At 37.1% G+C, this 13,710-nt stretch overlaps 1 protein-coding gene across 2 annotated transcripts in view; it reads left to right on the top strand.

The window, feature by feature from the left end:
• Positions 1-4,014: 4,014 nt before the first annotated feature.
• LOC308294811 (cAMP-regulated phosphoprotein 19-like) overlaps positions 4,015-13,710 on the top strand; it is a 13,949-nt gene continuing 4,253 nt past the window's right edge. The window contains exon 1 of one of the 2 annotated variants that reach the window (XM_080737678.1): positions 4,015-4,134. In XM_080737678.1, coding sequence (XP_080593804.1) covers positions 4,108-4,134 — 27 coding nt within the window. In that variant the 5' untranslated portion in view covers positions 4,015-4,107. The remainder of the gene's footprint in view (positions 4,135-13,710) is intronic. The other variant, XM_080737679.1, reaches the window with a different exon arrangement.

Genomic DNA, 13,710 nt, shown 5'->3' with positions numbered 1-13,710 from the left:
ATGTAGGCGAAAGTGACTGGAAATCTGAACTAATGATTACTAAATGATAAGCTAAGTTTTTAAATCACAAGATACAAGTTGATAAAGATGTTAATGTTGACGTTATGGGAACACATGGTCAATATAACTGCTTTTACCACTTCGTTCATGTTATAATCTATTGGATAAGCTATAAATAGCTGATTACAATGTGAGTTTGCATACAATACTGTTGTAGATCATAAATGTCAGCGCTCAGGTTTATGTTTGTATTCAAGGTGTTTGTCGCCCTCATGTGGAGAAAATGAATAACTACAAGTAGAAGTCAATACATCCAGTTTTCACTCCGTTCATAAAATACGACGTTTAAAAATAATAAGAAGGGCAAGATGGCGCTAGTTTGTACAATACAAGCTGTTAAAATCTACAAGCTCACAATGAGATGAGTTGTGAGCTTGTAGATCTGCTATTTTCGGCTATTTTCCCTCATAAAGCAGAAGCATAAAGTAAACATTACAACGGAAGCGTTCACGTTGCGTTTGGTGCGAGACTTGACACGTGTTGCGCTTTTATTTTGACGGGAAACGGAAGCTTTCAAATGGCGTACGATGTGAAGCCAAAGGGTGAAGCTTGACCCATGGTGTATGGGACATGTAGTTCTATGTAATTAACCTCGCCTACCAGGCTTTCTCCCGGGAGAGAACTATGTAATGTAGTTCTTAAAGCCACCTGGTGCATGGGACTTGTAGTCCTTAGAACGTAGTTCTTCCAGCGACCCATGGTTTATTGAACATGTAGTTCTATATAATGTAGTTCTTTCTTTCTAGCGACCCATGGTTTATGGAACTTGTAGTTCTTAAGTGTAGTCTTTATGGCCACGTCCGACTTGCCGTAGCTAGCCAGTTAGCATGCTATGGCTAGCAGCATAATTATGTCCTCACCGAAAATAGCAGATCTACAAGCTCACAACGCGTCTCACTGTGAGCTTGTAGATTTGAACAGCTTGTATTGTATAAACTGGCGCCATGTTGCGTCATGTTGCTCTTATTTTATCAACAAAACTGGATTTATTGACTTCTACTTGTAGTTGTTCATGTTGTCCACAAGAGGGCGACACATGCCGTGGAATACAATCAGATGAACAAAGCGCTGTAAACATCAACACTGAGTTACATTATAAATAGTTAAATGTAATTTACATGTATCACACTGTCAGTTACATTATAAATAGTTAAATGTAATTTACATTTATCACACTGTCAGTTACATTATGAATAGTTAAATGTAATTTACATTTATCACACTGTTAATTACATTATGAATAGTTAAATGTAATTTACATTTATCACACTGTTAATTACATTATAAATGAGTTAAATGTAATTTACTTCAACAGAAACGCCAGCTTTCTTCATGACCTGTTGATAACAAACATTTCATACAGGCAACGTTAATATTGATTGAAGACTTTATTAGTAGTTTGCATGGGAAAAGTACAGTGTAAACAGAGCTACCGGTATGTCACATTTCACCGGAGGTTTTAGCTACTCCACAATGTCCATAGAGCAGATTTTCACCTATTATTTTGTGTCCATAAAGTGTAATTTAGAGGTGAGGTGGGGCTCAGAGTGTTGCCACTGAGGAAAACAGGCTTTCTGCTCCATAAAACACTCTTTGTTTTGGTGAGCAGAGAAAGTGTGTTTGTTATTTTTACTACAGAAGAGAGGCTGAGCAGGCTTTGTGCAGCGCAGAGCTGAGATCCTCCTCAACCTGCTGTGGAGCACTTCAGACAATTCACCACGTACGTCTGCAAACAAGTTCAGATTAAAATAAATAAATGGTTTACTGAAGGCTCACGAATGTCACAATATGTTACGCTCAAGCAGAATTACCTGTACTTTCCGTATTGTTTAATAAAAAAGCCTTTTAATCCGATCGACGGCCATTTTCTTGGGTTTTTCCCTCAATGTACTTTCAACCACGCGACCCCCATTGGTTGGGGAGGTGTACTGCATTCTAATACATCCAAACTTTGTTCAGAAAATGGCAATCAATGGAATTAAAATGATTTTATTAAACAATACAGAGAAGACGGGTAATTCTGCTAGAACGTAACATATGGTGACATCCGTGAGCCTTCAGTAAGAACTTTATATCTTTAACCAGAAAGGTTGTTTTGATGTTCCTGGTAAAGTATCTAAACTGCTCCACAGCAAGTTGAACCTGATCCATGACGTCATGTTTCAGAGCTAGCTTTGGATCTACTCTCAGACAGTGGCGTAAAATAAAAGTACATGTACTTAAGTACTGTACTTAAACACAATTCTTAGGTATTTGTACTTTACTTGAGTATTTCCAGTTTCAGTAGGCTTTTTTTTTTTTTTTGATTGATTGAAGAATTTATTAGAAGTTTGCAATAGAAAAAGTACAGTTTCATGACAGTACAAATCACTGGTACAAGGTCAACTAAAAGGAGATCCTAGAAAGCCGGCGCGTATTTCCACAGGAACCACACTTTAAGTATCTCATATAACATTGAAAGACAGACGGATAGAACATAGTACTATATCTAGGATAATATCAGTTTCAAAAGCATAACATCAAATACAAAGGCAGAAAAAAATAAAAAGGGGGGGGGGGGGGGGAGCATGGGGGCTTAGTCTATTTACAAGTCACGGGTAGCAGCTGTCTGAAGGTGACTTTTCATACCAATTTTGAAGGAGGCTAGGGATTTGCTCTCCTTTAAGGCTTGTGGAAGGGCGTTCCACATGTTGATGGTGTAGCAGGAGAACGAGTTAGAGCCTTGTTTAGTGTTAAATCTACGTTGATGATGATTAGTGGAGCTGCCTCTGGTGTTGTGATCGTGAACATCCTTGACCTTTAAGAAGTAGTTTGCCAGGTACATGGGTATCTTGGAGGTGTAGTGAATCTTGTACACCAGGCCCATTGCAAGATGCTGTACTCTGTCAGCTACTTTGAGCCACCCCACGCTTTTGTGGTGATGATCGGTAAGGTGGGTCTGAGGAGGGAGACCAAGCACAACCCTAATTAGTTTGTTTTGGGCTGTTTGGAGCTTTAACTTTAAGGCAGCTGGGGCGTCGCGATACCAGACAAGGACTCCGTAATCAATGAGGGGCCCAATAAGAGCACCTCCTAGTGTCTTTCGGGATTTAATATTGATCAGCGGGGCAACCCTTTGCAAGAAGCGAATTTGTTTCTTGACTTTATTGATTACCTTGGTGGTCATTTTTTCACTGGATAGGTTAACCTCCAGGATGCAACCCAGGTAGCAGATGTGTTTTTTTCTTTCTATCACAGTGTCACCTACTTTAATTGTGAAGTTCTCAACTAGGCTAAATTTCTGACTAGATCCAAAGAGGATACATTCAGTTTTGCCTAGGTGAATTGAGAGTCTGTTGTCATTGAGCCAAGTGCAGATCATGTTTAGTTCACAGTTAAGGGCCTTTTCAACCTGCAATAAGTCTCTGCCTGAGACTAGGAGAGCCGAGTCATCCACAAACAGAAACAGATTGCAGTCACAAGCAGATGACATGTTGTTTACGTATATTAAGAACAACAGTGGTCCTAGTGGTCCTACTTCTACTTCTACTCCACTACATCTCGGATCCACATGTTGTAGCCTACTTTTACTCAACTACTTTAATTACTATTTAGATATAAATTATAATATTATAAAACATGCATTAATCCACTTTAGCCCTATTTTATACCTTGACTATTTGAAAAATAGACGATCTACAAGCTCACAACACAACAGCGGCTATTTTCAAACATTTACTACTTTCACTTTTGGTACTTAAGTACATTTTGATGTCAATACTTTTGTACTTTTACTGAAGTACATTTTGAATTCTGGACTTTGTCTAAGACAGTAGACTACTTCTACTTCTACATTGCAGTATTGATAAAGTAAAACATTCTGCTCTGGGATCGACTCTCCATCCTGCTCTCTGGGATCTGCTGCTCATCCTGGGATCTGTTGCTCTGGGATCTGCTGCTCATCCTGAGATCTGTTGCTCTGGGATCTGTGTTTCTCTCCTCGTTGCTTCTCAGTCCAGAGGAGATTAATTAATCATTAATTAATTAAAGATAAACTAATTAAACATCATGTCTGATCAGGAAGGAAACCAGCAGGTGATTATTATTAATTAATGCTGTTTAATGAATGTGTGTTGATTCCACTGTAGTTAGCTGTTAGCCTGTTAGCTGTTAGCACTGCACTGTGCTGGTGGTGGTTAGCAGCTAGATGCTAACAGGCTAACTACACACACACACACACACACACACACACACACACACACACACACACACACACACATTGTGCTAACAGGCTAGCTACCACTGAGTTGTTGTTATTATTTTATTATTAGCTAAGTGCGAACATGCGAACTACACTGTGTGTGTGTGTGTGTTGTGTGTGTGTGTGTGTGTGTGTGTGTGTGTGTGTGTGTGTGTGTGTGTGTGTGTGTGCGCGCGTGCGTGCGTGCGTGCGTGTGTGTTTGTTGTGTTTGTTGTTAGCTGCTTAATGTTATATGAGATACTTCAATGGTTTCCTGTGGAAATAAGCTTAGTCTTTTCTAGGATCTCCTTTTAGTTGACCTTGCACCAGTGAACTGTACCGTCATGAAACTGTACCTTTTTCTATGCAAACTCCTAATAAAGTATTCAATCAATCAATCAATCAATCAATGCTAGCGAGCATAAACAACCAAGTTTTTCCACATCTGGTACCCCTTAGAGAGAAAGAGAGAGAGAGAGATGAAGCAGGGACCCCTTAGAGAGAGAGAGAGAGAGAGAGATATGGAGCAGGGACCCCCTGAGAGAGAGAGAGATGAAGCAGGGACCCCTTAGAGAGAGAGAGAGAGAGAGAGAGATGAAAAAAACACTACATATTGGATAACATTGTGTTGCAGATGTCATAAGTGGCGTTTCCATAAAGCCACTTTTTGCGCATTAACGGCTTATTCGCTAAATATTTTTATGGAAACACTTAAAAATGCGAATAAACTTTCATTATCTGCAAAAAAGATTATCCGCTTGGAGGAGGAGGATTTTGAGGCTTAATCGAAATAAACTAAATGCGCGTTTGTGAATGGAAACGGGTCAGACAATAAATGCGAATAAAATATGACGTTCTCGTCCATATCGTCCTCCTATAACACTTTCCCCCGCATCTGCGACGCTGCAGGATGCAGTCTGACCGGAGGACTCAACCGGGCGGCGGGGCGGCCGCCTCGGCTCGGGGACGCCCCTCGGGGCGTCTCGGCTCGGGGTCGCTTGCTCTGTGCTCCCGCCGGCCGCACTTTCTCTGCGGCGGTGCGTCGCGACCGGCTCTGGGTCGGGATGCGTGTGCAGTCACAGCAGTGCCCTCACGTCTCTCGGTCTGAAAAAAATCAGCCCCATCCCAGCCAGGCCAGCTCTGTGCACTGTGTGCAAGGCAAGCCCGCGGGAAGTGTTTACAGCACGTCGGTTAGACAGACCCAGGCAGGATCTCCCAAGAATCGCATTTCACCAGTTTAATGGAAACGGGCTAAATTCGCTTTGTCTTAAAGCGCATTTCTGATCATTCGCTTCCCTAATTCGAATACGTTTATGGAAACACCACTATAGACTATTTATTCAGCTTAGGCATCTTACAGAGCGTGGGATATTAAGCTTAGGCATCTTACAGAGCGTGGGATATTAAGCTTAGGCATCTTACAGAGCGTGGGATGTTTACAAATACATCAGCTTACTAGGGATGGGACGATACGCGATATTATCGTTTATTGTGATAAAAAACACTCATGATAATATTATCGTTTATCGTGATAAAAAACACTCATGATAATCGTATCGTGGAGATTTAATATTATACATTGTGATATCGTCCTCCGTCATGCACTGGGATCAATTCACCTTTTATTTGCAGAGCTGCATATCCAGTACCACTTAAACCCGCTATAATTGGTAAAAGGTACTTATAATATACATTCTTTTTTCCACTCTCTATCAAATGCCTTTGCAAAAAATAGCCGATCTACAAGCTCACAACGCGTCGTGTTTTGTAGATCTGCTATTTTTTGGCAAATGTTCCGCCCCAGGACAATGGATTTTGATTATCGCGATAATATCGTAAATCTTGATTTCTTTTGTCACAATAATGGTGATATGACATTTTCATATGGTCCCATCACTATATAGGTTTTTATATTCAGTAAACAACATCATGTGGACTCTACAGTAAGGAACTAACCCTAACCCTCTACACTACAGTAAGGAAGACGATATTCCTTCAGATGTTTATTAAATATCTTGAAGCATCAAGACAGTTCCACACATGAAGGCCTCTAAATTTGATAAATGATTGATGTTTGGAAGTTTGACAAATCTCTTGGCCTTGTGGGTTAGGATTAGGGACAGGGTTAGGCATAGGGTTAGGGTTAGCCTGAAGGGTTAGGCTAACCCTAACCCTAACCCTAAACAAGGGTAGCTCCATAAACCCATAACAGATTTAAACAAGGGTAGCTCCATAAACCCATAACAGATTTAAACAAGGGTAGCTCCATAAGCCCATAACAGATTTAATGAGTAGCCGCTATCAATAAGCCTGTTATCGAGCTTAGCGGCCCATGAAGTCATGTTGAAACAATCAAGACAAGAGGCCATCAATAAATGATTACAGTAGCCTACTATCCATAATATAAAGCCTTTACACTTGTTGCTCATTATTGTTTTTAATGACATTTAATGATTGATAATATGTGTTACTTGTGTTAATTGTCATCGTCATAGATGGTGGTCAGCCACAAACTCACATCACAACAACTGGCCAATATAAAAAGATACCAGTTCAGTTCAGAATTTGTCATCTGACATCTTTTCACAAGATATTAGAAAACGCTCCATAGTGGGCTGATAAAAGCCTGGCTCAATAAGCAGGATGGATAAGGTTCTCATTATCAATAAACAATAACAAGCTCCACCACTTGGTAGGAGAGAATGTCAGTGTTGTAATTCACCTCATTATGAATTCCTCAGCCTTGGAGACAGAAATGCTCCTCAATGTGTTAATAGGTTAGTTAACAGGTTAGTAGGTTAACAGTGTGTTAATGTATAGTATTAATAGGTTAGTTAACAGGTTAGTAGGTTAACAGTGTGTTAATGTATAGTATTAATATGTTAGTTAACAGTTAGTAGGTTAACTGTGTTAATGTATAGTATTAATAGGTTAGTTAACAGGTTAGTAGGTTAACAGTGTGTTAATGTATAGTATTAATAGGTTAGTTAACAGGTTAGTAGGTTAACAGTGTGTTAATGTATAGTATTAATAGGTTAGTTAACAGGTTAGTAGGTTAACAGTGTGTTAATGTATAGTATTAATAGGTTAGTTAACAGGTTAGTAGGTTAACAGTGTGTTAATGTATAGTATTAATAGGTTAGTTAACAGGTTAGTAGGTTAACAATGTGTTAATGTATAGTATTAATAGGTTAGTTAACAGGTTAGTAGGTTAACAGTGTGTTAATGTATAGTATTAATAGGTTAGTTAACAGGTTAGTAGGTTAACAGTGTGTTAATGTATAGTATTAATAGGTTAGTTAACAGGTTAGTAGGTTAACAGTGTGTTAATGTATAGTATTAATAGGTTAGTTAACAGGTTAGTAGGTTAACAGTGAGTTAATGTATAGTATTAATAGGTTAGTTAACAGGTTGGTAGGTTAACAGTGTGTTAATGTATAGTATTAATAGGTTAGTTAACAGGTTAGTAGGTTAACAGTGTGTTAATGTATAGTATTAATAGGTTAGTTAACAGGTTAGTAGGTTAACAGTGTGTTAATGTATAGTATTAATAGGTTAGTTAACAGGTTAGTAGGTTAACAATGTGTTAATAGGTTAGTTAACAGGTTAGTAGGTTAACAGTGTGTTAATGTATAGTATTAATAGGTTAGTTAACAGGTTAGTAGGTTAACAGTGTGTTAATGTATAGTATTAATAGGTTAGTTAACAGGTTGGTAGGTTAACAGTGTGTTAATGTATAGTATTAATAGGTTAGTTAACAGGTTGGTAGGTTAACAGTGTGTTAATGTATAGTATTAATAGGTTAGTTAACAGGTTAGTAGGTTAACAGTGTGTTAATGTATAGTATTAATAGGTTAGTTAACAGGTTAGTAGGTTAACAGTGTGTTAATGTATAGTATTAATAGGTTAGTTAACAGGTTAGTAGGTTAACAGTGTGTTAATGTATAGTATTAATAGGTTAGTTAACAGGTTAGTAGGTTAACAGTGTGTTAATGTATAGTATTAATAGGTTAGTTAACAGGTTAGTAGGTTAACAGTGTGTTAATGTATAGTATTAATAGGTTAGTTAACAGGTTAGTAGGTTAACAGTGTGTTAATGTATAGTATTAATAGGTTAGTTAACAGGTTAGTAGGTTAACAGTGTGTTAATGTATAGTATTAATAGGTTAGTTAACAGGTTAGTAGGTTAACAGTGTGTTAATGTATAGTATTAATAGGTTAGTTAACAGGTTAGTAGGTTAACAGTGTGTTAATGTATAGTATTAATAGGTTAGTTAACAGGTTAGTAGGTTAACAGTGTGTTAATGTATAGTATTAATAGGTTAGTTAACAGGTTGGTAGGTTAACAGTGTGTTAATGTATAGTATTAATAGGTTAGTTAACAGGTTGGTAGGTTAACAGTGTGTTAATGTATAGTATTAATAGGTTAGTTAACAGGTTGGTAGGTTAACAGTGTGTTAATGTATAGTATTAATAGGTTAGTTAACAGGTTGGTAGGTTAACAGTGTGTTAATGTATAGTATTAATAGGTTAGTTAACAGGTTGGTAGGTTAACAGTGTGTTAATGTATAGTATTAATAGGTTAGTTAACAGGTTAGTAGGTTAACAGTGTGTTAATGTATAGTATTAATAGGTTAGTTAACAGGTTAGTAGGTTAACAGTGTGTTAATGTATAGTATTAATAGGTTAGTTAACAGGTTAGTAGGTTAACAGTGTGTTAATGTATAGTATTAATAGGTTAGTTAACAGGTTAGTAGGTTAACAGTGTGTTAATGTATAGTATTAATAGGTTAGTTAACAGGTTAGTAGGTTAACAGTGTGTTAATGTATAGTATTAATAGGTTAGTTAACAGGTTAGTAGGTTAACAGTGTGTTAATGTATAGTATTAATAGGTTAGTTAACAGGTTAGTAGGTTAACAGTGTGTTAATGTATAGTATTAATAGGTTAGTTAACAGGTTAGTAGGTTAACAGTGTGTTAATGTATAGTATTAATAGGTTAGTTAACAGGTTAGTAGGTTAACAGTGTGTTAATGTATAGTATTAATAGGTTAGTTAACAGGTTAGTAGGTTAACAGTGTGTTAATGTATAGTATTAATAGGTTAGTTAACAGGTTAGTAGGTTAACAGTGTGTTAATGTATAGTATTAATAGGTTAGTTAACAGGTTGGTAGGTTAACAGTGTGTTAATGTATAGTATTAATAGGTTAGTTAACAGGTTAGTAGGTTAACAGTGTGTTAATGTATAGTATTAATAGGTTAGTTAACAGGTTAGTAGGTTAACAGTGTGTTAATGTATAGTATTAATAGGTTAGTTAACAGGTTGGTAGGTTAACAGTGTGTTAATGTATAGTATTAATAGGTTAGTTAACAGGTTAGTAGGTTAACAGTGTGTTAATGTATAGTATTAATAGGTTAGTTAACAGGTTAGTAGGTTAACAGTGTGTTAATGTATAGTGTTAATAGGTTAGTTAACAGGTTAGTAGGTTAACAGTGTGTTAATGTATAGTATTAATAGGTTAGTTAACAGGTTAGTAGGTTAACAGTGTGTTAATGTATAGTATTAATAGGTTAGTTAACAGGTTAGTAGGTTAACAGTGTGTTAATGTATAGTGTTAATAGGTTAGTTAACAGGTTAGTAGGTTAACAGTGTGTTAATGTATAGTATTAATAGGTTAGTTAACAGGTTAGTAGGTTAACAGTGTGTTAATGTATAGTATTAATAGGTTAGTTAACAGGTTAGTAGGTTAACAGTGTGTTAATGTATAGTATTAATAGGTTAGTTAACAGGTTAGTAGGTTAACAGTGTGTTAATGTATAGTATTAATAGGTTAGTTAACAGGTTAGTAGGTTAACAGTGTGTTAATGTATAGTATTAATAGGTTAGTTAACAGGTTAGTAGGTTAACAGTGTGTTAATGTATAGTATTAATAGGTTAGTTAACAGGTTAGTAGGTTAACAGTGTGTTAATGTATAGTGTTAATAGGTTAGTTAACAGGTTAGTAGGTTAACAGTGTTTTAATGTATAGTGTTAATAGGTTAGTTAACAGGTTAGTAGGTTAACAGTGTGTTAATGTATAGTGTTAATAGGTTAGTTAACAGGTTAGTAGGTTAACAGTGTGTTAATGTATAGTGTTAATAGTTTAGTTAACAGGTTAGTAGGTTAACAGTGTGTTAATGTATAGTGTTAATAGGTTAGTTAACAGGTTAGTAGGTTAACAGTGTGTTAATGTATAGTATTAATAGGTTAGTTAACAGGTTAGTAGGTTAACAGTGTGTTAATGTATAGTATTAATAGGTTAGTTAACAGGTTAGTAGGTTAACAATGTGTTAATGTATAGTATTAATAGGTTAGTTAACAGGTTAGTAGGTTAACAGTGTGTTAATGTATAGTATTAATAGGTTAGTTAACAGGTTAGTAGGTTAACAGTGTGTTAATGTATAGTATTAATAGGTCAGTTAACAGGTTAGTAGGTTAACAGAGACAGAAATGCTCCTCCTGTTCAGTGTTTCTCAACCCTTTTTCTGCATGGTCACACTTTTCATGTCCCAAGAATCCATGGTCACACCAACATAATACGGGGGTGTAAATATGGTCACTGTCGGGAAGAAACCTTGTATCTCCAAGTTTCAAATTTGTACGTTTCTTTGCAAAGTAAAGCCCTGCTTCATCATACAAGGCTGTCACAAAACAGTAGTGAAAACAGCAGATCTACAAGCACACAACGCCTCGCACCACAAGGCGCTGTAGATCGGCTGTCACTAGTTTAAATCATTTTTTACTTTACTGTATTTGTTTATTTAGACGGGACAATGCATATTAATGAACACTACATAGGAGCAATGTAAATACACCGGAAGTAGCAAGAATACTACATTTCATCTGTAGTCCCTACATGAAGAGAAACAGCACATAACACACAGTAACCCTACATTAGGAGAGGGCAGTTAAAAACATACATACAATACTATTCCTCCTGTAAAGGGATAGCCCTAACCCTAACCCTAACCCTAACCCTAACCCTACACCCTAACCCTAACCCTAACCCTACACCCTAACCCTAACCCTACATTAGGAGAGGGCAGTTAAAAACATACATACAATACTTTTCCTCCTGTAAACAAAAAACAAAAAAGACAAAAACAACAACACATATTACCAACAGAACCCTACATTAGAAAAAGGATCATTAAAAATATACATACATGAGCTGTACTATTAAGACTATACATGGTCACAGGTTTGATTGTCAACTAACCATTTTTTTTAGGTTATACTTGAAGGATTTAAATGACAAACAGTCTCTTATTGTTAGAGGAAGGTCATTCCAGATTGAACAGCCCTGAACTGAAAGGGTGTTTTTTCCAATAGCGGTTACACGGTGCGGTACTTCAGTCCTCTAGTGATTGCCCTCGTATTGAATACTCTATCAGGCTTCCTTTTTATGAATTCCTTTAGGGGAGGTGAGCATGGACCATTTATGATCTTATATATGATACTGACCTGTTTAAATACCTTAAAATGAGCAAACCTCAAGAAACGGTACCTCTGAATCTTATATATACAATTGAGCAAAAGCCGCATCCCACAACTCAACGGTAGGGAGGAGAACGTAGGGAGTAGGGAGGAGAACGTAGGGAATAATACCGCCCAACTCTATCATTGGCCCCCCGTTGCCATGGTGACCGGTGATTGGCTCGTATTCCCAGCTATGGGACCGGCGGATCCAATTTCCACCGAGGGGGGCATAGCCAGAACACACACACACACACACACACACACCCACACACAAAAATAGCTAATAGTTAGCTCACAACTTTCCACTTTCTCTTTCACCTCAATCGCAGTAACATCCGTATACACCACGTCATCGCATCACCAATACGTTTTATTTTTAATTTTTTTCAAAACCTTTTTTTTCTCAATTTTTTTTTCTCAAAAACATTTTTTTTCTCAATTTTTTTTTCTCAAAAACATTTTTTTTCTCAATTTTTTTTTCTCAAAAAACTTTTTTTTCTCAAAAAACTTTTTTTTCTCAAAAAACTTTTTTTTCTCAAAAAACTTTTTTTTCTCAAAAAACTTTTTTTTCTCAAAAAACTTTTTTTTCTCAAAAAACTTTTTTTTCTCAAAAAACTTTTTTTTCTCAAAAAACTTTTTTTTCTCAAAAAAATTTTTTTTCTCAAAAAAATTTTTTTTTCTCAAAAGATTTTTTTTTTCCCAAAAATTTTTTTTTTTCTCAAAAAAAATTTTTTTTCTCAAAAAAACTTTTTTTTTCTCAAAAAACCTTTTTTTTCTCAAAAAAACGTTTTTTCTCAAAAAAAAAAACATTTGGCCATTACACACAGAAAGAGCAGAGGCATAACAGTCACTTCTCTCACAGCAACATAAACTGCCCAATTGCAATGGAATCTGATCAAAGCCACCCTGTACCTCAGGGGTTTGTTTTCGACGAATATCTACTCCTATAGATGCAACGCGGCGACCTAGAGGGGAGGCCGGCGTAGCCGGCCGACCTTCTAGTAATATTACAATGGTGATATGAGTGGGGTTTCCTATGGAATACCTTAAGCACAATCTTATACAGCTGTTCAATGGGGTTGAGGGACGTTGTACCTGTGCAAGACCAGTTTGTGAAACAGTACTCAATGTGTGATAAAATCATGCACTGGAGATCAGATTTAGCAGGAAGGGTCTGATTTGTTTGAAGTTTTGAAGGTTGAACTTGATAGTGTTTGTAACCTTTTTTACATGTTTTTTTAAAGGTTAGGGTTGAGTCCAACATGACCCCGAGGTACTTGAACTCTGACACAAGTTCAAGTTCCTCCCCCAGGGTTAACCCTAACCCTAACCCCCACCCAGAAACACATTTGATGACTCCATCACAACTGGTCTTTAGGACCCAGAAACACATTTGATGACTCCATCACAACTGGTCTTTTGGAAGAAGCCATACAGACGGTCTTTTTGCGTTCAGGAGCAGGCATGAATCTAAGCCAGTCCTGAACGCTGGGCAGAACACAAGTTAAAACCGTTGACACCTCTGATAGCTCTTGCCATGGGTTAGTATAGACAGTATAGTATGGGTTAGTATTAGTATAAGCCATGGGTTAGTAACCCATGGCAAAATGATAAATACAATAATGGCTTCCAAGTAGGCCTGTCCTCTAAAAATCGACGAATCGACGCGTCGCTTTAAGCCCCGGGAATCGACGCCAATTGTCTGAGTCGAGGAGTCGGAAATATATATTTTTTTATATCACCAGTTAGCCTACTACTGCGGTGCACTGCTGGACTGGTGTCATGTACTTCCAATTGAGAGATGTAGCAATTGGCGAACAGTTATTTATTGTCTCGCACCAGCGTAGGGGTGAAAGTGAGACGGAACGGCCAGAACCGCCGCATCGTTAAAACATTCGGAGCCGGGACGATGT

The sequence above is a fragment of the Nannobrachium achirus genome, assembly GCF_963921795.1.
Source record: "Nannobrachium achirus genome assembly, chromosome: 11".
NCBI lineage: Eukaryota > Metazoa > Chordata > Actinopteri > Myctophiformes > Myctophidae > Nannobrachium > Nannobrachium achirus.
The sequence above is the reverse complement of the archived record's forward strand: the minus strand, read 5'-3'. Positions and strand labels throughout refer to the sequence as shown.